This window comes from Salvelinus sp. IW2-2015, linkage group LG23 (assembly GCF_002910315.2).
Source record: "Salvelinus sp. IW2-2015 linkage group LG23, ASM291031v2, whole genome shotgun sequence".
NCBI classification, from domain to species: domain Eukaryota; kingdom Metazoa; phylum Chordata; class Actinopteri; order Salmoniformes; family Salmonidae; genus Salvelinus; species Salvelinus sp. IW2-2015.
This window is the reverse complement of record NC_036863.1, coordinates 5,916,741-5,943,711: the sequence shown is the minus strand read 5'-3', so window position 1 is coordinate 5,943,711 and position 26,971 is coordinate 5,916,741. Positions and strand designations below refer to the sequence as shown.

The window sequence follows — 26,971 nt, the reverse complement described above, 5'->3', positions numbered from 1 at the left end:
AAGGTAATTAAGGTAATGTTCTAGTTAATGTATGAGGTTACAGGGTGAAGGTAATGCATGAGGCTATAGGGTGAAGGTAATGTTCCAGGTCATGTATAAGGCTACATGGTGAAGTTTCACCTAGGACCAGATCTAGGATCAGCTTCCCCTCCCTGATCCTAACCTTGACTATTAGTTGGGGAAAATTACAAATTTACCCAGGATCAGTCTAGGGGCAACTTCACCCTACACCAGTATGAGCTCAGAAAGCAGTGATCAGCTCTGAGTGAAAAGATGGCGAAGAATTAAGGGTGTTCACACTTGGCTCAGGGAGACACCAAGGTCAGCTCCCATCGACCACAGAGACATCACTCCTCAGCTACCACTTCCCTCCGTTTGTGTGTTACCCTCAGGGGGCATGGCAGGGGTGCAGGCAGAGGGCCAGAGCAGCACTCACACTGCTAGCCTCTACTTCTTTCTTCCCCCATCTCTTTGCTCTCTATACCTCTCTCCACCCATCTCTCTCTATACCTCTCTCCACCCATCTCTCTATACATCTCTCCCCACCCATACTCTCTTACCTCTTCTCACCCATCTCTCTATACCTCTCTCCACCCATCTCTCTCCACCCATCTCTCTATACCTCTCTCCACCCATCTCTACCTCCACATTAAGGAGCAGACCATCACACCAGAGTGCTACAATCACACTCTCCCTGAACCACGGAGTGATGAGGTGCCAACATGCCCCATTAACACAGCATGGCCCTGGCATGGCCTACCCACCATACTGGTGAAGTACCTGGTACTTGACAAAGAAGTTTCGTCACTCCACTAATGCTCTGTGACTATTTGAGGTTTGAGTAATAACAGGATCTATTTTTGCCGTAATAATTGGTCTATTACGCATCTAGTCATCATTGCACTCAAATTCTAGTCAGAAGTTCTCATGGGATGCTCACAAGTGAGAGGGAGGTTTAATCAGAGGACTTGTACAGAACCACTAAGCAGCGCTAGCGTCATTTGACAGATACACTTCATATCTCAGACAACCGTCTTATCAAGCAGACGGAGAGCTGCCTCCGTGACACTCCCATTCATAAACTCCATAGGAGATGATGTAACATACATACACATACAGGAAATTCAGATGAGCGTTGTGATTTACATAAATTCACTGAAAACCCACACTAACAGTGTTATATTAACAGTATGGCACTTTACATAGGTTATTAGCTGGCCAAAAGTAGGCTAGCCACTGATCAAGCAACATTATGGACTAAACGTTTAAATCCTGTTGCAGCAGGATTATTTTGCTGTGACAATATAGGTCAAATTAAGATACTATATCTGTAGGAATGACATCTACTAAGAAATCTTTATGAATAAAGTTCATAGCCTGTGATCCCCCAACTTGTAGATCTGGTGCCTGGAGTTCCCACCTAGTTATTAGAGCAGCTTTTCATAAACCAGATGGTGGCTAATGGGAGTACCATTCCTAGATAAACAAACTATTTTAAACATTATGTAACCCAGTCTATATTTCTTATTTTTAACAACCTCAAAAGGGTTACACTCCTACACAGGGGGTTGGCAGAGACTTCAGAGTTGACTTGCTTATTTTTCAGCTACAGGCGGTACATTGTGTCACATCTGCATCCTCAAAAGTAAAGTAAATATATGATCGCTTCCCTTCTATGTCTGTCTGCCTATTATATGTCACTATAAAGTGGTGGATTTTTCAGTGATTGGTATAGCCAGGGAGTTCACTCTAATAATAAACAGAATCTCCCATGCCATCGTCTCCACCCACCACCCTGTCTGACACCACAGATGTAAGATCAGAGCCTGTTGGGCTCAAGCATAACAGACCAACTCGTTTGCTCTCCCTTGAAAACCCAGGGATGCCGACATTTTCAAAACCGGAACGTTTTATTTTAAAAAGGATGAGGATGACAATATCACACACAGTCAAACGCTCCTCTCTCTCTTAACATCAGCGCTGAGCTGGAAAAGAGTATAAAATCCTTCAGAACAAAGCAAGGATTTCCAGACTGAGAGCAACAAACAGAGCTTTAAGGTGTGTCAGCATCTTACCAGAAGCTTAACCCAGTGTCAATGACGCCTTTGTGGTTGTGAAAAATGTTTTTTTTTTTTTTTGTGTTTTTTTTAAACCCTGCTGCAGGTGAATTGTCCTGGTGCCATTTAATCGAATTCTGTTGAAACCATTGACTTCTCTCTTCCCTAATCTCCTGTAACACCTGCAAGTGATTAGCGACAAATTCAAAGAATAACAAGGCCTGCAGTTCATCCAAAACCTTCCCAGGGAGCTCCGATAGACCGCATGCCAGGTTCCTAGGGATTATCTAGTCTGTTTGGGTTCTCCTTGAGGAGCTAGGGCCTGGCCATGATAGAAGAGTCTGATCCTAAAACATCACATCACYCCTAAGGACTTCAGAGAGCCTAGGCCTACTTCTTGGAATGTGAACAGTTCAAAAGACACACCAGGAAGTCATATTTCTCAGGTTGTTTTGCAATAAACTTCACACAGTCCTGTGTCTGGAAATAAATCACGCTACACTTCCAACAGAAACTATTTAGCTCAAATATACAAACATATCTAAATRTACATAAACAATCATGAGTATACAGAATATGCACACATACAGTACCAGTCAAAAGTCTGGATACACCTACTCAAAGGTTTTTCTTTATTTTTACTATTTTCTACATTGTAGAATAGTGAAGACATCAAAACTATGAAATAACACATATGGAATCATGTAGTAACCACAAAAGTGTTAAACAAAATCATAATTGTATATTTGAGTAGCCACCCTTTGCCTTGATGATAGCTTTGCACAATTGGTATTCCATCAACCAGCTTCATGAGGTGGTCACCTGGAATGCATTTCAATTAACAGGTGTGCCTTGTTAAAAGTTAAATAGTGGAATTTCTTTCCTTCTTAATGCATTTGAGCCAATCAGTTGTGACAAGGTTGGGGTGGTATACAGAAGATAGTCCTATTTGGCAAAATACCAAGTCCATATTATGGCAAGAACAACTCAAATAAGCAATGAGAAATGACAGCCCACTTTAAGACATGAATGTCAGCCAATGCAGAAAATGTCAGGAACTTTGAAAGTTTCTTCAAGTGCAGTCTCAAAAAAACACCAAGCGCTATGATGAAACTGTCTCTCATGAGGACCGCCACAGGAAAGGAAGACCCAGAGACACCTCTGCTTCAGAGGATAAGTTCATTAGAGTTAACTGCACCTCAGATTGTAGCCCAAATAAATGCTTCAGAGTTCAAGTAACAGACACATCCAACAGTTCAGAGGAGACTGTGTGAATCAGGCCTTCATGGTCAAATTGCTGCAAAGAAACCACTACTAAAAGACACCAAAAATAATTAGACATTTGCTTGGGCCAAGAAACACGAGCAACAGTAGACCGGTGGAAATCTGTCCTTTGGTCTGATCAGATATTTGATCAGTAGACCAGTGGAAATCTGTCCTTTGGTCTGATCAGATATTTGGTTCCAAACGCTCTGTCTTTGAGACGCAGAGTAGGTGAACGGATGATCTCCGCATGTGTGGTTCCCATAGTGAAGCATGGAGGAGGAGGTGTGATGGTGTGTGGGTGCTTTGCTGGTGACACTGATTTATTTAGAATTCAAGGCACACTTAACCAGCATGGCTACCACAGCATTCTGCAGCGATACGCCATCCCATCGGGTGTGCGCTTAGTCCCACTATCATTTGTTTTTCAACACACCACCAGGCTGTGTAAAGGCTATTTGACCAAGAAGGAGAGTTATGGAGTGCTGCATCAGATGACCTGGCCTCCACAATCAGCCAACCTCAACCCAATTGAGATGGTTTGGGATGAGTTGGACCGCAGAGTGAAGGAAAAGCAGCCAACAAATGCTCAGCATTTGTGGGAACTCCTTCAAGACTGTTGGAAAAGCATTCCAGGTAAAGCTRGTTGAGAGAATGTCAAGAGGGTGCAAAGCTGTCATCAAGGCAAAGGGTGACTACTTTGAAAAATCTCACATTTATTTTGATTTGTTTGACACTTTGGTTACTACATGATTCCGTCACTATTATTCTACAATGTAGAAAATAGTACAAATAAAGAAGGCATTCGAGGGAGAGAGACCCATATACACACACATTTATAAATAAATAAACTGTAGGGTGAATGACATATACAATCCGCTAAATAAATTGACAGTCATATAGAGCCACAAATGAGGGTACCTCCATCCTCTGCCTCCAGTATGCCCTGTAGGTATTTGAAGGAGCCGGACTGTTTGGGTGCAGAGACTGGCTCCTCTGGGTCCTGCAGCATCTTGTACACGTCTGACTCTGTGGTGACTTCAAAACAAGGACCGTTCCCATTACGTCCCAGAGGAGAATGCGTCGGAGGCTCAGGGCTGAAAGAGATAACAAATTAAGTAGTTTTTAGTCTGAATTCAGTGTGATCAACAATTTCTATGACTGAAATGTCTCCACCAAATGTTGCATTGTCTTTAGATTTAATTCATAAATGCTGTGACATGACTTATTTTTAGGGTAAAAAGAAAATGCAGTTTTACAAAGTAAAAATCCCAGAAGATACTGTAACATTAACAAGTTATACAACACTTCATACGTGGTCCTCACATTGACATGGTGAATATACCAGGATATCTTGAAACTACCGCAGAGGTTTTCCACTCCTCCATGGCCACCATGCCTCACCTGTGTGGGGAGCTCAGGCTCAGGCTGCCCATTTGTTTTGGCAAGACCCTGTCTCTGTCTCCATTGCTGCCATTGTTGTGTGCGTACAGGCCGGCTGGGTTGTTGTACTGCATGTTGTTGAGCTGCTTGGAGGTGCCGTTGTTGAGGTGCGGCGGCTCGGAGATGTAGGAGGGTTTTCTGTATCCACTGCCGTTGTGACCGCTGCTGTAGCCACTGATGTATCCACCTGTGATTGGTCCAGTGCTGATTGGTCGGAAATTCTGGAGAAGGAAAGAGCAGAGGAGCCATTAAGAAAAGTATGATTGTTTCCAATGCACTTCTATATCCGTCATAGTCTGCTTGTTCGTTACCTAACATTATTTACGGGAACATGAATTACATCATCTCCAAGGAATGAAGGTGACTGTTGGCACAGAGGACCTGCACAAACTACACAATGACGTAACCAAATACTTCAACGTTTACTTCTGCAGACAGACTTCTACAAACTGCACTGATAATCTACAGTGTAGTGGGTGCTACATGTGTGTTCATCTCTCCGAGCTACAGATTGCAATCTTTTGTTGATGTTATCACTTTTCAAACGGTTGATTTTAGTGGCATGACTGTCTGTCAAACAAAAGACAGTGACTTAATGGCTGTTGTAGGGGGCACACAATCACAAATCCTCTGTAAATATGTCAAATGCAGTGATTTGTTTAAATGGTTGTGCAAGACATAGTTGTCATCCCACACAGCCAGCCAGACCGTTGATTAACGCATGTGCGTGTGTTGAGTGGTGGGTGAATTCACTGGTTGGCCCCAGGAAACAGAGGTTCAAACTCTCCAGGCAGGCAGCAGGATCCCCGTCTCATCTCAGCAGATGTGGCCTGGTCCTTGTTCCCTGGCTGGCCCGGACCACCCACGCATGGGCCATTTCTAAATCGCCTCTCTGCTGAGCACTGGACACCATACCCAACCACAAGCTGTGTTTCAAACCCTGGGCTTGGGCCATATAGCCAGCCCTCCCCCCAGCCCAGACAAGTAGCTCCTAGAGGGGGTGACAAGGAGAGGACTACCAGAGCAGCTCCTAGAGGGGGTGACAAGGAGAGGACCATCAGAGCAGAGGGTGAGTATAGCTGTATCTGAGCCAGCAGTCCAACCCCTCCCCCGTCCTCCAACCACTCCGCCACCACCCCCGTCCGCCAACCCCTCCCTCCAACCCCTCCCATTCCAATGATAACCGTCAGTAATTGTACCAGGAAGCCTTTCATTTTCTTGTCTTGGCAACAAAGTACACGAGAGGGGGAGGAAAAATAAGAGTGCATTGTATTACGAAGTGTTCCTGCAGTGACATGACAGTAAACTTGGCCTTTTACAACTTCTTTAATCTGTGTAAACATGAAGTGTGGATGGATTCCAGCGCCTCCCTCAGACAGTTACAATAGAAGCCACAGGGCCCTGAGCGAGCTCACCAAGAGGGAAAAGCGACAGGGCTGCTGAAATGCTTGGCAAACACTTTGGCTACACCAAACCCTCATGAGAGTGAGTGCAGATAACTTCAGTGATTTACTGTATTCAAGCATGGTAAATGAACAAACATGTTTGGATGTTGCCCGTTTAGTGGCAATTTTCACATTAACTGATGGAGCTAGGGAGACCGAGAGAGTAAAGTCTGCTTCAAATCGCTGGCACACGCGTTTATGTCTGCTGAATGCCGAGACCACTCTAGTTGGAAGACTTCACTTTTTTCTGCATAATATGCAGTTCTATGGCCTTGTGTCTGCAGCAAAAAGATATGAGTGGATGGCAGATTTATAAAAAGGCAGCACATCTGGTGCATAGCTTTTAAAAGTGCCAGGTTGGTAACATTTAGGACCTGTAAGTGCTTTTAAGTTGCTCTTAGGTATGGAAGTTACCATTACTTTCATTAAATAAATCACAGTACGCAGACTGTCCCATTAAACTGATTTATCGTACCTATGCCGGTCTGTAATGGGGATTTTAAAACGGCACATCAAATAGTTAATGAGATCGCGCCAACTGGTGACACTCCTTCCACAGAGTGTGTGCTTTGTTAAATCATATCTAAAATCACCAGATAAAATCACCTAGTAACCTTATCTTGTTATTTAAACCAACGCAATCAAAACTAATGTTGCTATAGTACTACCAGGCACTCTTTCAGTCTCTCACATAAAGTTCAGTTCCTACATGGGAAAAACTGAAATCCCCCTTTCTTCAATCCTTGACTCCAGCCCAGAAACACTGGAGAGAGAAAGCAGCAAGTATTTATGAGAAGCAGTTCTGTCTGCTCAGAAATTCTGACAGTCATCAGATTTCACTGACCTGTTTTACAAAAGTGACTAAGCATGGCCCTTGGTTCTGGGTGACTGGCTACTGAGCCTGTGTGACTAGGGGGGGGGGGGGGGGGGGGGGGGTTGGGGACCGTTTAGACAGAACCACAGGACTCCTGGGAGAGAAAAAAAAACTGCCTAATTTAACGCTACATGTATTATAGTAATAAGGGCTCAGAAAGAAGGGGGACGAGATATTTACTGCTGTTATCCAAGTCGACACACTGCAGAGTTTGGTCAGGGAGAGGAGGCAGGCAGCCTGTTAGACAAGCGGGGGGGGTGGGGGGGGGGGGGGGGGCGTTTGGGGACCGTTTAGACAGAACCACAGGACTCCTGGGAGAGAAAAAAAAACTGCCTAATTTAACGCTACATGTATTATAGTAATAAGGGCTCAGAAAGAAGGGGGACGAGATATTTACTGCTGTTATCCAAGTCGACACACTGCAGAGTTTGGTCAGGGAGAGGAGGCAGGCAGCCTGTTAGACAAGCAACGGGCTAGCTAGCGCTCCRTTCTCTGCTCTCCATGACCCCATCCGCTCCCCAGCGCGCTGACAGGGGGAGAGGGGCCTCTTGGTCAACCCAAATACAGATTGACATTTCTGGGGATTACCAGCTGATTAGTTATTACTTCACCCATTACTGGAAACAAACAACTAAATATGTGGGGTCACAAGTTTACGATCTGAAGGCCTGGATGAATGTGAACTCTCAATGGCACTGTGTTGATTGGATATTTTGGCAGAGGAAAACTGTCATAATTGAACATGTTTGAAAGAGAGAGTATGTGTGGAACAGCGCAATAAAGCCCTATAGAAAGATCCTATAAGTACATCACAATTAGAAAGTATTGTCAGATCCCAAATGCTAGGAGGGAGAATTCTGTCCCTCTTGCCAATGCGGCTTGAGAATGGACCCATCGTGATGCGAGTTCCATCGTTTCTGCATTCTAAAAGGTCCATACTTTCCAAGCCCACTGCAAAAGCCACAATTGTGATTCCAATGAGTCTGAGGGAATAATGCAGAGCAATACAGAGGCATGTGGTGGCCACCTGTAGACCTACTTCATCACRCTGTAGACCACAGGCCTAAGTCTCCATTTATTCTAGCAATACTGTCAAAATGAGTCATACTTTCTGGTAATCTTACAAAACTCTTGTCTGTTGATGAGTAAGACGAGTTCATGGAAATACTCAATTTTCCTCCTGTTTCCCCACAAATAGCTTTCGTTTCAAAGCTGTTCAGGCTCAGATCCAAAAATGCAGTCATTCAATTTTGAGAATCTCCCATGTTCTCCTTGTTCAAGGAAACACCACCGTGTCACTTCCTGCTAGCTAGAATTCCCAGATGCTAGTTTGGAATTTCCAATGACATCAGCTGCTGGTAGGGAGTTCACGTGTGGTGTCTAATATGTCTGGAAAACAATCAGCATTGTTCGATGCCGGTAACCTCTTTCAAGGTATATTACACTAGCCTGGAGCAGGAAATAACCAGGGTCATTCATTTAGCCTAACTCAAGGGACCAACCAACCAACCATTTCCCTACCCCTGAAGCAAATGAGCCAAAATGGTACTCACTTTGCTGTTTCTAGTTCAACTTTAACTCCATTAAAAGGAGACCAGAGTCCTTCAGTAGAGAGTGGATACAAGGTTTCCAAACCTCCCTTTCCAGGAGATAGAGAGAGCAGCCTTCTCTGATTACAAACACAGAGGTACTGCTAGCATGCATGTCTGTTTATATACAGAGTTTGAGTTGATCGCTCCCCCTCGTTCAGGTCTGGTATTTCCTCACATTAATCAGGACAAGACTTTTGCTCGTGTTGAGAAGGTGAAATCAAAAAGAGGTCCTAAACCCCAGGACCCCTTCTCAGGAAAACTGCCAGTCTCCTTGGATTGCCTCGAGGCTGGAATGGGGTGGTCCTTCACCGTGTTTATCACTAGGCAGATTCATATCTTATTGCTACCATGCTTGCAAAAATAGTATATCAACCATGTACCCCAAGACCATTTGAAATATTTAGAGTTAGGATCAGTGGCTTTGACTTAGTAATGGATGTCACACATATTAAATCAATACATTTCAGTATTTCTGAAGACAAATCCCCAAGAAAAAAAGACTAATGTAAAGTCCGGCTCAGTTACAGACAAAAACGTTGCTGTCCCATTCACCTCCAGTGATATCAATGAACGAATTTACTTGCTATGTATTGAAGCTCTCTTTCATAATTTTTTTCCCACCAGCCTGCCTAATGATGTGGAAGTCAATACATATAGTCTGCTGTATATAGTTTCACCCTTCAATTGATGACCGATGCATTTCATTTCAGGCCTTTGTGTGACCATTCAGCCCAGTTGACAGGGACTGCCCCACTGAAGCGACATGGGAAAACGACCAACATGACAACCAACGCCCACAATAAAAGAGGAATGGTCATTTCTCAGATGTCCCAGCCACAATACGCACATTGTCTGCTCGTTCTGCTTCACACTCTCTGGTCAGAGTCAGAAAACTCTGCAAAGTTCAACGGCAAGGGCGTGGCTTGCTTGAGTACGCATTTGGCAGATAATTGTTTTGAAACAAATTGAGGCCCCATTTCAATACTTTCCAAATGACAGAGGAACTCTAAATCATGTGAAAAACAGTAGTTTATCAGTAGATAATCTGTATAATCTTATCCATGTAAACAAGTGCAGCTCATACCTGTGGGGACTCAGACTCCAACGTAGCCATGAATGGACTGGTCTTGCCATCTTCAATAACAGTTGGAGACCAGACTTTGTCTTCAGACCTGAAAAACAATACCCAGGAAAGAGAGCTACGTTAGTCATTGTTTATCTATAAAAACGCCCAGAGGCTTTTAAAGAGGTCATATCTGGTCCAATCAATTTGTGTTCACAGGTTATTTGCTCACAGCAGTCACTAAGMAGATGCTCTTAAAATGACATTTCTGGATATGATTGTTAGCGTGGAATAAAAGGGATGAAACTCAAGACACGTACACCATAACACAGTTAAGTTAGCAAAAAAAGATGACTTGAACTTTCATATTAAATACCACTAACCACCGCTGAATATAAGTGGCTTACGCCATGGGATGAGATTGTTCACTGAGCTCCAAAAAATAACTTCACACAGTAGCAAGTGGCATGGGTTTTTGTTTGGCAGGCATAACACTGGCAGCTAACTGGCAGCTAAAGATGACCACATTCCAGTACACTAATGATAGTCATCTCTACAGCAGATCAGCAAAACTATGGCATGAACTCAGTACATCTTCTTATTAGATTAGCTCAACATGTTAAGACAGTCATCCAGGTGGACAGACACAATAGGATGGCAAGGGGTCAAATAAGGATAGTCTGCTCTCTGTGTCCGGTGACATTGAATGAAGGACAATGGGGTTTATTGTACAAAGTGATTTTTTCCTATCATGGCTAGGCCCATTTATGTACTAAATACAGAATCTGTTCGTATACTGTATTGTACTTTTGTCCTGTGTTTAAAATGCAATAGGCTAATCTACATGCCCTGTGCTACAGGTCCCAGACAATTGCATCAGCAAGATTTAAAACTTCCCATAAAACCATATGGTAATAAAAAGGTGTAATCCAAATTGGCATGGCATTATACAGCATTTAACGGCACACTGTTGAGGGGGTAGTAAAAGTCTTGAGGGAGTAGTGAGTAATGCTTTTTAGAATTCCTGAACAGTTTTCCAAACATGTCAGGGGTGCCGTTGCTTGACTATTTGCTGTTATGTGGGCAGCTTCCAAAAGGCCAATGCCATGTCATCACACCAGCCCCAGCGAGGGAGCAGAGGGAAGTGTGCGTATGTAGAGGAACAAAGACGATTTTCCCTCCACTCAGTAAGTCAGACAGCTATTCATACACACCTACGTACATAGACGCAGCCAGGCCTCTGGGGCAGGAGAAAACAATGATGCCTCTGAGTTCTCCACTGGTGTAAACTTCACAACTGGAGGATGAGGTCACTCTGGATTCAGCTGGCATGGCTGCGGCCACATGAGGCAATGCCTCAAAAATGAGCACAGAGGTGTTCGTATCAAGGCTGCTTTATGGGCGAGTGTTTGATGGATGAGCTGCAGACTGCGTGGGATGATCCCACCTTCCCACTACTTACATCAAGACTTTACATCCCAGGATGTTTCCTTGGATACATATGAACGCTCTATTGAGCAAGTCAATTGGCGGGAAATTAATTGACATTTGCTTAAATACAAAAGAACCATAGAACATGGTAAGAGAGCCGTGAGGACCAAAGACGTACGAGTGGAAACTGTGAGAGGCAGAGGCCGATGGAGAGGCAGACATTGTGATACACACCAATAGGACAGGCACAATGGAGCATATTGTTTCCCGTGATCTAGTTTAGCGTGTGCTCCAATATTGAGTCAGCGTTTGAGGGATTAGTGGAGAAACTGTCTGCAAGGGATCAGAGCTGTGCAGAGGTCCAACAGACAGCCTTCTACGCTCTCTTCACTGGCTTCCAGGGCCAATAAACCAACAGGGAGACAATTAGAGACATGTACTGTATAGGGAAGATCTTCAGAGCCTGATTCCATAGCTGAACTAACTATATGGGGTCTGAGCCTTCCCCATCTCCCTTGCTCATAAATGAGTGTACAGTTGAAGTCGGAAGTTTACATACACTTAGGTTGGAGTCATGAAAACTCGTTTTTCAACCACTCCACACATTTCTTGTTAACCAACTATAGTTTTGGGAAGTCGGTTAAGACATCTACTTTGTGCATGACACAAGTMATTTTTCCAACAATTGTTTACAGACAGATTATTTCACTCTATCAATATTCCAGTGGGTCAGAAGTTTACATACGCTAAGTTGACTGCGCCTTTAAACAGCTTGGAAAATTCCAGAAAATGTCATGGCTTTAGAAGCTTCTGATAGGCTAATTGACATAATTTGAGTCAATTGGAGGTGTACCTGAGGATGTATTTCAAGGCTTACCTTCAAACTCAGTGCCTCTTTGCTTGACATCATGGGAAAATCAAAAGAAATCAGCCAAGACTTCAGAAAAAAAATTGTAGACCTCCACAAGTCTGGTTCATCCTTGGGCGCAATTTCCAAACACCTGAAGGTACCACGCTCCTCTGTACAAAAAATAGTATGCAAGTATAAACACCATGGGACCACGCAGCAGTCATACCGCTCAGGAAGGAGATGCGTTCTGTCTCCTAGAGATTAATGTACTTTGGTGCAAAAAGTGAAAATCAATCCCAGAACAACAGCAAAGGACCTTGTGAAGATGGAGGAAACAGGTAAAAAAGTATCTATATCCACAGTAAAACRAGTCCTATATCAACATAACCTGAAAGGCCACTCAGCAAGGAAGAAGCCACTGCTCCAAAATCGCCATAAAAAAAGACTACGGTTTGCAACTGCACATGGGGACAAAGATCGTACTTTTTGGAGAAATGTCCTCTGGTCTGATGAAATAAAAATAGAACTGTTTGGCCATAATGACCATTGTTATGTTTGGAGGAAAAAGGGGAACGCTTGCAAGCCGAAGAACACCATCCCAACCGTGAAGGACGGGGGTGGCAGCATCATGTTGTGGGGGTGCTTTGCTGCAGGAGGGACTGGTRCACTTCACAAAATAGATGGCATGATGGGGTAGAACAATTATGTGGATATATTGAAGCAACATCTCAAGACATCAGTCAGGAAGTTAAAGCTTGGTCACAAATGGGTCTTCCAAATGGACAATGACCCCAAGCATACTCCCAAAGTTGTGGCAAAATGGCTTAAGGACAACCCAGTCAAGGTATTGGAGTGGCCATCACAAAGCCCTGACCTCAATCCTATAGACAATTTGTGGGCAGAACTGAAAAAGCATGTGCGAGCAAAGAGGCCTACAAACCTGACTCCGTTACACCAGCTCGGTCATGAGGAATGGGCCAACATTCCCTCAACTTATTGTGGACACCCGAAACATTTGACCCAAGTTAAACAATTTAAAGGCAATGCTACCAAATACACYCAATTTGTATGTAAACTTCTGACCCTCTGGAGAAAATACTCTACAATTACTATTATATCACATTCTTATTATTTCACATTCTTAAAATAAAGTGGTGATCCTAACTGAATGTATTTGACCATTTCGAATCCCACCGTACCTTCTCTGCTATGCAATCTGGTTTCAGAGCTGGTCATGGGTGCACCACAGCCACGCAAGGTCCTAAACGATATCATAACCGCCATCGATAAGAGACAATACTGTGCAGCCATATTCATCGACCTGACCAAGGCATTCGACTCTGTCAATCACCACATTCTTATTGGCAGACTCGACAGCCTTGGTTTCTTAAATGATTGCCTCGCCTGGTTTACCAACTACTTCTCTGATAGAGTTCAGTGTGTCAAATCGGAGGGCCTGTTGTCCGGACCTCTAGCAGTCTCTATGGGGGTGCCACAGGGTTAAATTCTCGGGCCGACTCTCTTCTCTGTATACATCAATGATGTCGCTCTTGCTGCTGGTGATTCTCTGATCCACCTCTACGCAGACGACACCCTTCTGTATACATCTGGCCCTTCTTTGGACACTGTTAACCTCTTGACGCTAGGGTTCAGATTTTTGTTTTGTTTAAAAAAAAAATAACGTTCAAGGTAAATGGACTATTTCTCAGGTCCAGATCGTAGAATATGCATATAATTTACAGATTAGGATAGAAAACAGTCCAAAGTTTCCAAAACTGTCCAAATATTGTCTGAGTATAACAAAACTGATTCTGCAGGCGAAAACCTGAGAAATCTAACCCGGAAGTGATTATTATTATTATTTTTTATATCTGTGTTTCCTGGCCCGTCTTTCTTCCATTTAAAGGGGTATCAACCAGATTCATTTTCCAATGGCTTCCTCAGGCTGTGACCAGGCTTTAGACAGTTTCAGGCTTTTATCTCACTCATTTAAAAAATGATTTTTCAAAACTAGTCAGGTGTCCTCTGATTAGTTCCTGTGCGCTAGAGGGTAGCTCTCCATTTTCTTTTTGAATAGGTTACGGTCCGGTTGAAATATTATCGATTATGTTTGTTAAAAACAACCTGAGGATTGATTATAAAAAAACATTTGACATGTTTCTACAAACATTACGGATACTTTGGAATTTTCGTCGAACGAGGCTTTGGTTTTCTGAACATAAGGCGCAATCCAAATGGCGTTTTTTTGTTATAAAAGTAATATTTATCGAACAAAAACAACATTTGTTGTGTAACTGGGAGTCTCGTGAGTGCAAACATCTGAAGATTATCAAAGGTAAGCGATTCATTTTTATTGCTTTCTGACTTGTGACCATGCTAATTTGGGGCTAACTGTTCTAGCATTGATTGATACACTCACAAAAGCTTAGATATGCTTTCACTGCAAAGCATATTTTCAAAATCTGACACGATAGGTGGATTAACAACAAGCTAAGCTGTGTTTTGGTATATTTCACTTGTGATTGCATGATTATAAATATTTCAATTCAGCGGTTGTTTAGGAAAATGATCCCGTAAAAGGGATCCGTAGCGCAGAGAAGTTAACTCCCTTATCTTACCTCATTTGCACTCACTGTATATAGACTTTTTGTTTTCCATGTGTAACTCTGTGTTGTTGTAGGTGTCAAATTGCTATGCTTTACCTTGGCCAGGTCTCAGTTGCAAATGATAACTTGTTCTCAACTAGCCTACCTGGTTAAATAAAGGTGAAATAAAAAAATGAATAAAGAGATTGTTTTTTTCCTTCCTGTGACTCCAGGTGCTGTAGGTGTCCTGGAGGGCAGGTAGTTTGCCCCCGGTGATGCATTGTGCAGACCACACCACCCTCTGGAGAGCCCTGCGATTCTGGGAGGTGCAGTTGCCATACCAGGCGGTGATACAGCTCGACATGATGCTCTCGATTGTGCGCCTGTAAAAACGTTAGTGAGGGTTTGGTGGCAAGCCACATTTTTCAGCCTCCTGAGGTTGAAGAGGCGATGTTGCGCCTTCTTCACCACACTGTCTGTGTGCGTGGACTATCAGTTTGTCAGTGATATGTACACCGCCTGGTATGACTGCTRCCCAGTCGATGTGGATAGGGGGGTGCTCCCTTTGCTGTTTCCTAAAGTCCACGATCACTTTTGTTTTGCTGACATTGAGGTTATTTTTCATGACAACACTCTGGGAGCCCTCACCTTCTCCCTGCATGCTGTCTCGTCGTTGTTGGTTATCAAGCCTACCACTGTTGTGTCATCTGCAAACTTGATGATCGAGTTGGAGGCGTGCATGGCCACGCAGTCGTGGGTGAACAGGGAGTACAGGAGGGCTGAGAACGCACCCTTGTGGGGCCCTGTGTTGAGGATCAGCGGAGTGGAGATGTTTTCTACCTTCACCACCTGGGGGCGGCCCACCAAGAAGTCCAGGACCCAGTTGCACAGGGTGGGGTCAAGACCCAGGGACTCAAGCTTAAATTATGAGTTGAGGGTAATAGGGTGTTGAATGCTGAGCTGTAGTCAATGAACAGCGTCCTACATAGGTATTCCTCTTGTCCAGATGGGATAGAGCAGTGTGATGGCGATTGCATCGTCTGTGGACCTATTGGGGCAGTAAGCAAATTTAAGTGGGTTTGCCGGTAAGGTGGAGGTGATATGATCCTTGACCAGTCTCTCAAAAACACTTCACGATGACAGAAGTGAGTGCTACGGGGCAATAGTCATTTAGTTCAGTTACCTTGGCTTTCCTGGGAACAGGAACAATGGTGACCATCTTGAAGCATGCAGGGACAGTAGACTGGGATAGGGATTGATTGAATATGTCCGTAAACACACCAGCCGGCTTGTCTGCGCATGCTCTGAGGACGCGGCTAGGGATGTTGTCTGGGCCGGCAGCCTTGCGAGGGTTAACACGTTTACTCACATAGGCCACGGAGGAGGAGAGCCCACAGTCTTTGGTAGCGGTTCACGTCAGTGGTACTAGTGTCCTCAGAGCACGCAAAGAAGTTGTTTAATTTGTCTGAAAGTAAGACGATGTCCATGACAGTGCTGGTTTTCTTTTTGTAATCCATGATTGTCTGTAGACCCTGCCACATAAGTCTTGTGTCTGAGCCGTTGAATTGCGACTCCACTTTGTCTCTACACTGATATTTTGCTTGTTTGATTGCCTTGCGAAGGGAATAACTACACTGTTTGTATTYGGCAATATTCCCAGTCACCTTTACATGGTTAAATGCGGTGGTACGTGCTTTCAGTTTTGCGCGAATGCTACCATCAATCCACGGTTTCTGGTTAGGGAAGGTTTTAATAGTCACAGTGGGTACAACATCTCCTATAAACTTGCTCACCGAGTCAGCGTATAAGTCAATGTTGTTGTCCGAGGCTACCTGGAACATATCCCAGTCCACGTGATCCAAGCAATCTTGAAGCGTGGAATCCAATAGGTCAGACCAGCATTGGATAGACCTAAGCACGGGCGCTTCCCATTTTAGTTTCTGCCTATAGGAGGGGTGCAACAAGATKGAGTCATGGTCAGATTTGCCAAAAGGAGGGCGCGGAGGGCCTTGTATGCATCGCGGAATTTAGAGTAGCAGTGGTCGAGCGTGTTACTCTCGTGTACTGCAATCGATATGCTGACAATTTAGGTAGCCTTGTTCTCAAATTAGCTTTGTTAAAATCCCCAGCTACAATAAATGCAGCCTCAGGATATATGGTTTCCAGTTTGCATAAAGTCCAGTGAAGCTCGTCTTGGTATCCGCTTGTGGGGGGATATACACGGCTGTGAAAATAACGGAGGACAGTTCTCTTGGGAGATAGTCGACATTTGATTGTAAGGAATTCTAGGTCAGGTGAACAAAAGGACTTGARTTCCTGTATGTTGTTCAAATTACACCATGAGTTGTTAATCATGAAACATACACCCCCGCCMTTCTTACCGGAGAGAAGTTTATTCCTGTTGGCGCGACGCACTGAAAATCCCGCTGGCTGTACGGACTCCGACAGCATGTCCCAAGCTAGCCATTTKTCCGTGAAACAGAGTATGTTACAATCCCAGAATGTGGATGGTTTAATTCGGCTGTGAGGAAATTCCATGCCGCATTGACTAGAGGGGAGAAGCTACCCTCAGAACAAGATGACGATCAACAGCATTACATCAACGTCTTCCTGTTATCAAATGCATCTGGACTCCTCCTGATCCCACTGAAAACCAGTCTTTTGATATTACACCATCATAAATCAAAACCATCATGCTGCTACTTCCTTATCAGTAACATGACAAGATCAAATGTAGCCTCTGATCTTGGAGACTGGTTAAAACCACACTTATGGAGTCTCCTCACCAGACTTGGGGGATACTTACTAGATTCATGGTTTTGAAGAAGACAAATCAAATGGCAGCAGCAGGGCTGTTGTCTCCCCTCCTGACCACCGGCTCACTTGACGTGGCATTTTCAACCGCAACATCAGTGCCCTGGGATGACTTTTCCCCTCTTTGGCTGTTCCCTCCCTCCCTAGCAGGAGTACTGCGCGTCAAATCCCTGTACCATTCATAATTCCACAGCTTTGACTCACTGTCCAGGCAGTCAGACCAGGACAACGGTGGCAAAACATCCTCTCCCTCTGTTTTGCTCTCACCCTCAGTCTCTGTACCCCCCCTCGGTCCCCCCCCCCCCACTGGTCTCATGACTTCATTAGTTGAGAGGTGAGATGCACCACAGCTGGTCCGTGTCTTCATTGAGGCCCAAGATATACAGTCCAGCTAAGGGAGACATGACATGTTTCAATACGGCCCTGACCTGCCAGGTTTCTGTCCGCCCGAAGCTGACGCCACAGTGAACTTGGAGCGGGGCCTGTTTAGTAACGGCCAGTCTCCCTGCGAGACACACCTTTAGATCAGGCTGCCAGAAATGCCAAACTAGCAGAGCCATTTTACCTCACAGCGCAGTGCTGAGGGAGCATATCAGGGGCTGGAAATGAAGCAAGGGGGTTGGATGGGTTGAAGTGGTGACTGTGTCAAGCTCTACTGAAGCTGGGCCCGGGTTCACGATAGAAATTAGGCCCCCCCCGAAGGTTTTAACGCATCTTTCCTACAAAACGGCCAAAGACGTAACATGCGTTTCCCAAAACACTACGCAGAAAGAACGGTCGCTAAGTGCGTCGGAGAATGTGTCGATACTGATATTTTATTTAACTAGGCAAGTCAGTTAAGAACAAATTCTTATTTACAATGACAGCCTACCAAAGTGCCTCTTGCGGGGACGGGGGCCTGGGATTTAAATAAATATATATAATAAAGACAATATAAACATAGGACAAAACACATAAGAGAGAGACAACACTACATTAAGCGAGACCCAAGACAACAATACATGACACACACAGCATGGTAGTAACACAACAATATGCGCTCTCTTTCAATAGCTTTCTCCATTCAAATCTGTCCTTCACAATAGTGATGGATCAGCTCCTAGAGAGATATTACCACCTACAGCTGCAAATATTGAGGTGGCTTATTCTAATGCTTACCCCATAAAGAATGCACAAAATCACAGATTTGGCACATCATTGCACACGTTAGGCTACACATCATGAAATATGTTGAGACGAATTAGACAGCCTACAATTAGCAAAATAACTCCATTTATTGAACAATAAATACATTTCAATATGATTGAAATACACCTAACGGTTACCCTTTATATTTTAATGCAGTCATCTCGGTTTTTATTTGTATCTTTTTCTATGTTGCTTGTTTGTATCAATTGCAAAGACATTAGCAACTTCGTGGTCAACTTTGTTCTGGAGTCAGACAGACGGCTACACCAATTCTATGTTTAATTGAGATGTGTCACTTTAAACACAGGAGGGCAACAAAACAAATACAACAAATCCTGTCCTACGAGTGGTGAGGCAGGTGTTAGATTACGAGCGTTTTCAATTGAAACGTTAACGGTGGTTTTGGGAAACAGCTCAGAGATTTAACGATGCGCCTATGAAGGTTCCAACAATGAACTTAGCCTTAAGATGCTGTTGGGAAACCGGGCCCTGGCGTGTCTTCCTCCGCCTTTCTCTTTCCTTCCAACTGCTGTGTGACAAATGTATTAATACAACCATTTTTCAGTTCAGAGGCAGTGTCTTTTCCAAAAACAGCTGCTCTTCCAAGCCCAGTTATGAACAGCATAGATTTCTTTGACTTGCTTTCACGAGGCTCTGGTTAGCTACTAAGGGCTTCTTCTATGAAGGCTCTTTAAAAACAGGTTATGAAAATTTTTTGTCATGAAAGTAATGAATTCAGAGGCATAACTAAGACTTTCTTGTACTTAAGTGCCTCAAGCTTCACTGCAACCAATGTCATTTTGGTTCACAAGCAGACATGTATGCTCATATATTTATCCAACGGCAGCACCAGAAAATTACAGGCCTCTCCAGCCTCACAGTGAGTCCTTTATAGCAAAGTCTTTTAATGAGGGCTTGGTCTGTTGTTCTCAAAAATATTATTTTCTGGGTAAGTCAACTTGGCCTTGGCCTCTTCTGGCCATTCCAAACAAAAATACATCTACAAGTTCAATACTTCCGTCTCCCCAGGAAACATAACCCAAGTCATAGACGTTCTCTCTGCTGCCACATGGAAAGCAGTACCAGAGCACCAAGTATGGGACCAAATAGGCTCCTTAACTTCTAACCCCAAGCTATAAGACTGCTGAGCAATGAATCAAATGGCTACCCAAATGATTTGCATTGAGCCCTTTATTTTGACTGACTATGCACACTCCCTGGACTATAACCACGCAAGCAATCGTCACATACACTGCTGCTACTCTGTTCATTGTCCATCTTGATTGCCTAGTCAAGTTTACCCCTACCTACATGTACAGTGCCTTCAAAAAGTACACACATAATGTCAAAGTGAAATTGTGATTCTATATTTTTACTAATTAAAAGCTGAAATGTCTGGAGTCAATAAGTATTCAACCCCTTCATTATGGCAAGCATAAATAAGTTCAGGAGTAAAAATATGTTTAAGTCCTAAGTTAAATGGACTGTGCAGAAATAGTATTTAAAATGCTTTTTGAATGAATACCTCATCTCTGTACCCCACATTACTAACCTAATTGACAGAATGAAAAGGAAGCCTGTACAGAATAAGCGGTATAAATCATTTCTGAAAGCATTGTACATATTACCTCAACTACCTCGTCCCCCTACACATTGACTCAGTACCGGTACTCCTTGTGTATATAGTGTCATTGTTGCTATTTTACAGTGTTAATATTTCCTTTTTATTTATCAAATATTTATTTTTTATTTATCAAATTTTTCTTTTTACCTCTGCATTGTTGGGAAAGGGCCCATACAGTAAAAAGCATTTCACGGTAAAGTCTACAGCGGTTGTAGTCAGCGCATATGACAAATACATTTGATTTTGTCATGCAACAACATTCCTGTTGTCAAGAAATCAATAAAGTGAGCATTATCCATATTAAGCCCTCAAATCTCCCCTCCCTTGTGCTTACTGTAAGTGTGAAGGGAATGTACCTTCTGAGGTTTTAAATGCAGGTAAAATATTTAACACACATTGCATAAAGTGAGGGACTTGAAGTGCCCTATATCCTCTGGGTATAAGAGAGGAATCCAATGCTAAACTACACTATAAATGCAGTCAATGTAATTGAATTTCCAGTCATACACACAGCACAAATCTGCACCGTAAAGTAACATTCTTTGCCCACGTGGATTTTCCCCGCCTCCCCATTCCACCAGCTCCATACCTCGCACTGAATGCTAGCAGCTCATTTCAGCTGGGGCTGGAGAAAAGGGTGCATAGTTATCGGTGCAACACACCATCCAGAGTCAGCAGCTCAGGCCAACAGAAATTACTCAATGGTGTAGTGAAAAAGGTCACATGCCAGTAGATACCGGGGCGTCGTGCTGCTGTGACCTGCCTTTCGGATGTTCTCATTAAGCCATGGAGAATAGAAAAGATGGATGAATGTGAAACAGCATTCACTTATTTGGTTCTGCAGGAGTGGTTGGATGGCATTTCATCTCTAACCTCCAGTTATGGTTTCCCTAATCATTTGCTCATGCTCCTGACTGAAAAAAAGCATGCATTTGATGGAGTAGAGGCTAACAAAAAAAAGTTAATATTTTTGATTGATATTGCTTTTGATGAAATATGTCAGAGCCAAGATCCATTTAAAAGCATTAAAGTACATTTGTGAACTCGACATAGGAAAGCTCACCTTGTGGCTTTCTACAGCAATGGGCTGTTCAGTTCCCACTGGAGATCGCACTGAACTCAACCTTGAGTATCCTTAAATAAATTTACAACTCCTATGTGGATATAGCACTTAACGCTCAGTCTGATAAATGGACCGCTTCTCAGAGGCCGGAGCGTTTCGGGGAAAGAACATTCTAGATACACACAAACGGAAAGTGGAAAGTTTCTTCTGACAGGATAAAACATTGAGCTCAAACAACTCCATGACTCCTGCTCATCTGATGGATCAGGTTACCCATGGATTTGGAATTTAGGCTGATTCTCCTTTCCATTTCCATTGCATGTGCAAAGTCTGCTATAGGCTGAAGTGTAGTACAATTCTGTGCCTACTCTTCACTTTACTACTCAGGACATTTTCAACCTGGATCTGTTGTTATCCCAAACCGCAGTAGCCAGCTACTCTTCTCATCTGGGAATTTCAAACCCTCCATTGGAAAGCTGGGGGAAAAAATAAATTTTCCACTGCTTTGTCCCCATTTCTGAGTTCTCTGTTCCAAATGACTGTTTAGCCTGACCATTCTCTTTGGATTAGAGAATTAGAGAACTATATTGCATTACAACATGTAGCTCCTGTTCTCCCCAACACCAAATAACTCGTCGCAAATGATGCTGAACTAAGAATTATGCATCGGTGTAAGCATTGGAAAGAGCCATTTCACCCATCATGATGGGCTGAATAAACCATATCAATCCAACGGTCCATTTCAGAGGCCATGCTGTGCCACAATGTGTATGCCTAATGAATGTGATGCAAGAGTGCTCTGTGGGGGTAGAGAATTGATCACTGGCTGGCTTCCATGTGACTGAAAAGAACACTACATGGCTGTGTCGGACAATTCAATCTAATGCATTGTGTCATTCATTCCAATCAGACCTCTTGTCAATGCTGTCTGGTTTCCTCTCTAAACACAACTTTAGGAGACAATCATTTTGAGGTCAGTATAGCATCTGAAGGGTGCACCCCCAAATAGCACCCTATTCCCTATATAGTGCACCACTTTTGACCAGAGCTATGTAGGTGGTAGGGTGCCATGTGGGACTCAAACAGTACCATGTAGACTTACCTGCTGACGGCCAGTGTGAGCTCCCCCATGCAGGCCTTGATCCTGTTCTGGGCCTCCATGTGTGTCATGGTCTCTGTGCTGTCGCCATTGATGGCCAGGATGGTGTCCCCAGGACACAGGTCCCCCTGTGCCGCCTTACTGTCCGGTGTTACCTAACCACCAAACAAAGATACACAAAATAATATATTAGGGTGGAAGTGCCACACCCAGCCAAAATGCAATAATACTGACAGTCTATTCAGGCTGTAATGCTACCTACCCTAGGACTATAGGTTTACATATCCTAACGCGAAAAGCAGCGAGTGACACAGCAAAATGAGTAGGCAGCCACTAAAATGGTCATTAAGGCTTGGTAATTTGAACTCTGCAATCAATTTAACRTTGTCAAATTGTGAAATGAGTGTCAAGGCATTGATAACCACCATTATTATATGACAAGCAGGTTCTAAAACAATGAAATTCAACAGAAGACAAAATGTGCCTCACTACCTAAATAAAATCATATCACCCAAATCTACAGGATATCAACAATACCCAATTCCCTGTATGATGTACTACTAGGACTCATAAGGCTCTGGTCAAAAGTGGTGCACTATATAGGATATCGTTTATTTTTTTTAAAGATGCACCCAGCCAATGAGTGCTGTCCATCCGAACAACGGCCCTCTAACGAGACCTGTCTAACACTGAAATCCAGTGCAGGTTCCTCTCTATGGTCCTCACTCAAGATATATTAAGCCCCTGTGGACATTTGTCTGGGCCCCAGAGGAGGGAGAAGGAGGTTTCACCTACTTCCTCCGAGTACGTTTCCCCTTCAGACACTTGTTTACATAACAGCAATTTTCCATAATTACCCCCCCTCCATCGCCCATGCCTCCATTACCGGACATCTTGATTTGGCAGACAGAGGTCAAATGAAACCAAGCATCACAACAGTCCATCCCCCCATATAACTAGACCAGCCATAGGAAGGGGCTGTTTTTTTGTTTGCACCAAAAGAAAAGTAGTGAAAGAAAACAGATTAAAGACAGTGTGTAGGTGAGGTTGGAAGAACAAAAAAGGGCTGATTTGAAAACCACACCACAAATAGAAGTACAAAAAAATATATGTTCAATTACAATTGTACATGATCTACTCAGTATACAAGAGGGGTGGCCATCAACATCCTTTCTCTATGACACACATGGATGAACAGAATATTTTACCTCCTGTGACATTAAAACTTTGTTGGACCGAACCCTAACCAATCCATACTTCAAGCAGAGTGAAGATGTTTGTTAAATGTCAGAAGTGTCACTATTCTGTAATCAATTTCTTTAAGCGCTTGCACAGCTCTCACTCCATAAAAGAGCAATCGCAACTTGATCTCAATATGGCACATTACTCTGAATGCTGTCTGCAAGTTACAATAGAATAGATTATCATTGGGACCAATGGTTGGAACACAATTGTGTTAAAATAATATTTTGACACAGCCCATTATAAATAAAATGGCAGCCGACAGTTTAATAATTTAAGAACAATGTTAATGTTCTTGGGAAACTCTGATCTATAGCACTTCACAATATCTATGGAGAAAAAGTGAGCAGGAGGAGTTCCGCAGCAGGAGAGCAGGCCAGCACACTGAGCAGTGCTTTGAGAGGAAAAGCATATAAATTCATGGCCCATGAAAAACTAATAGCCGAGACAAGAGTTTCAGTGTGGAATGCCTAATTTACAGCCTCTGACTCCCCTCTCGGTCACAGGCAGTCCCAGTTCCAGTAAACTTAGGGGTCACTGCCATGGKGTCTGACTGCGCCTGAGAAAACAGAGGTGTATTGTGAACGATGTGGCTGTGTCACGGTGCAGGAGGTTGTGTTGTTATTGTAGAGGGACAAAGACCAGGGTCAGTTCATGAATGGCCATCCATAGGAGACTCACTCATGCTCTCACACCAAGCCTTTATCCAGAACACACGCTCGGATGCATTTACACAAACTCCCAACGATACACACTATACCGATGCTATTAGTAAAACAAGCAGTCCCTGTTTAAATGTATGGAGGGTGTTTGGTGAAAGGTTCAGACTCCAGATCCCTTCTTAGGCATATTTTATGAAAATCGATTGCATGCATATTCAGTGCATTCCTTGAGCAATCTAAAAACATTGAGTCACTCTAGAATGTGGTCCCTTCACACAATGAGACACAGTTAATCAGTAACACATTCAGTCAGATAACGGTTAGCATATTACATTTTAATGTCACAAGGGCCATGCCAAAGAYTGAGCTAGTCCCCCAACGTACAGTAAGTGTTTGCTTGGAAACAGCAGGATCAATAGTGCTTGGTGAGGTGTGAAATAAGGCAGGGTCAAAGTATTGTTTAGTGTCATCATTGTGTGCCACAGTACAGCAGCTTTTATCTCAACAGTTTTGCCCTGTGGGCCTGACTGACCGCTAGGCAAGGCAACAGAAAGGCTCACATGGTGAAACACAGGAATGATGCTGGCAACCAGACAAACAACTATGTTTGCTTGCTTGTTGATGGAGACGCTTACGGAAAAGCATTACTTGCTACTTTACAAAATTCCTAATGCCGTTTGATTGTCGCACTCTTACAAAGGAGTTGAAATGAGCCAATGCCATAAACAATGGAACAGCTTATGAGTAAATACATTAGCTCTCTAATGAGATGGCAAAGCCAGGGAGAGAGCTCCTGAACTTCAATACAGCCAAGGGGGGGGTGTTGTAGCTTACCATGCTGCGTACATGACCATGGCGTCAGTCATTGAGTAACGCTCTGATTCCAATCGGTGTAGCTAAATGTCTGTTCATTGCAAATGAGTCCACTCCTTGCAGTGCAGTCCATTGACCAATATCCATTATTTTATTTGTGACTCTTTACTGAGTATGTGCTAGAATTGTATAAATGAATTTGTCATTTGTATGACGGTAATTGAAACCATGTTGAATGCCTCAAGTGCTGGAAATGGCTGCAGGAAAATATTGTCAGACAAAAAGTAAGTAAATCTAATTTGGCTGTAAGCCACATGGCTCTTCTTAGGTATGCAGCACAGAGACAGAACGCTTAGGGGCACAGAGACAATAGCGGGGTTCGAATACTCATACTAACCATACTATTTGTGACGTGAATGGAGTAAATAGTACACTTACTGGTCATAGTATGGATATAGTTAGTATGCCAAAAGTTTCCGGATGTCGTACTAAAGTCGCCAAAATATGAAGTATACACGCAGAGGCCACTATTTCCGTACTTTAGAGCCCATAAGGCAATTCTTCAGGAAATAGGCGTGCTTTACATCGTTTTCAGATTTGCAGAAAATGGCAGAAAATATGCAGCTGAAGTACAATGAGAGCAGATACAAATTCATTGCTTTAATTATGACAAATGTTAAGAAAATGTTGAGCAATGTAATAAAGTAATGTCTTCTCAAATAAGTTACCTTACACATTATGTTGGCTGACAATTTGTTAGCTACGCTGTCCTTGTTAGCTACGAACTGCATAYCATTACAGCAGTATGTACCGGTATGTTGTTAGCTAGCTACCTAACATTAGTTGCCTAACGTTACTTATACATCAAACTTGCCAGTATATTAACTATAGGCTAACTAACTACTAGAGGTCGACCGATTATGATTTTTCCACGCCGATACAGATTATTGGAGGACCAAAAAAAGCCGATACTGATTAAATCGTCCGATATTTGAAATAATTACAACAATACTGAATGAACAATGAACACTTATTTTATTTTTAATATAATATATAAATAAAATCTATTTACTCTCAAATAAATAATGAAACATGCTCAATTTGGTTTAATAATGCAAAAAAACAGTGCTGAAGAAGAAAGTAAAAGTGCAATATGCACCATGTAAAAAAGCTACCGTTTAAGTTCTTTGCCCGGTAACTTAAAACGTGGTAGGCAGCCTTTTTTTTTTATAAGATAAGTTTAATGCTAGCTAGCAACTTACCTTGGCTCCTTGCTGCACTCGCGTAACAGGTGGTCAGCTTGCCACGCAGTTTCCTCGTGGAACGCAATGTAATCGGCCATAATCGGCATCCAGAAATGACTATTACCGATTGTTATGACAACTTGAAAATCAGCCATGCTGATTAAAATCGGTCGACCTCTACTAACTACCCAACATTTATTGACTTGATTATTCCCGTCATTCTTAGCGTAGCTAAATGGTAAAGTCGTTGTGCTTCTCAATGGACATTCGGGTGCTTTTGTAAATTCACTCCAGCTATCTACTCCGATTTCAGAGCACTCTCAGAGCGCAGAATAATGAAATCATGAGCGCGCAACACCCATTGAATATGGCCGGTGTCAGTAAACGTAGGCAAAAAAGCATAATTAAATTGTTGCCTGCAGCACAGTCACCAACGTTCTGGATAACCAGCTCTGCTAGGGTGAGTAAAATGGTCAGAGTGGTCTCATTTGTATCTGGAAGAAGCTAGCAAGCCAGCCAACATTAGCGTGGATGCTTGGCTGATGTTAAAAGGTCAGAACGCTCAAAATCAACCCTACTCCTCGGCCCAAGGTGCGCTCCAAAAGCAAAAAGCTTAATT

At 43.2% G+C, this 26,971-nt stretch overlaps 1 protein-coding gene across 1 annotated transcript in view; it reads right to left on the bottom strand.

Annotated features, from left to right (window-relative positions):
* LOC111950626 (PDZ and LIM domain protein 4) overlaps nucleotides 1–26,971 on the bottom strand; it is a 35,900-nt gene that overhangs the window by 1,238 nt on the left and 7,691 nt on the right. The window contains exons 2-5 of the mRNA XM_023968367.2: nucleotides 22,395–22,546; nucleotides 9,759–9,846; nucleotides 4,725–4,984; nucleotides 4,242–4,417 (exon numbers count right to left, since the gene is read on the bottom strand). Coding sequence (XP_023824135.1) covers nucleotides 4,242–4,417; nucleotides 4,725–4,984; nucleotides 9,759–9,846; nucleotides 22,395–22,546 — 676 coding nt within the window. The remainder of the gene's footprint in view (nucleotides 1–4,241; nucleotides 4,418–4,724; nucleotides 4,985–9,758; nucleotides 9,847–22,394; nucleotides 22,547–26,971) is intronic.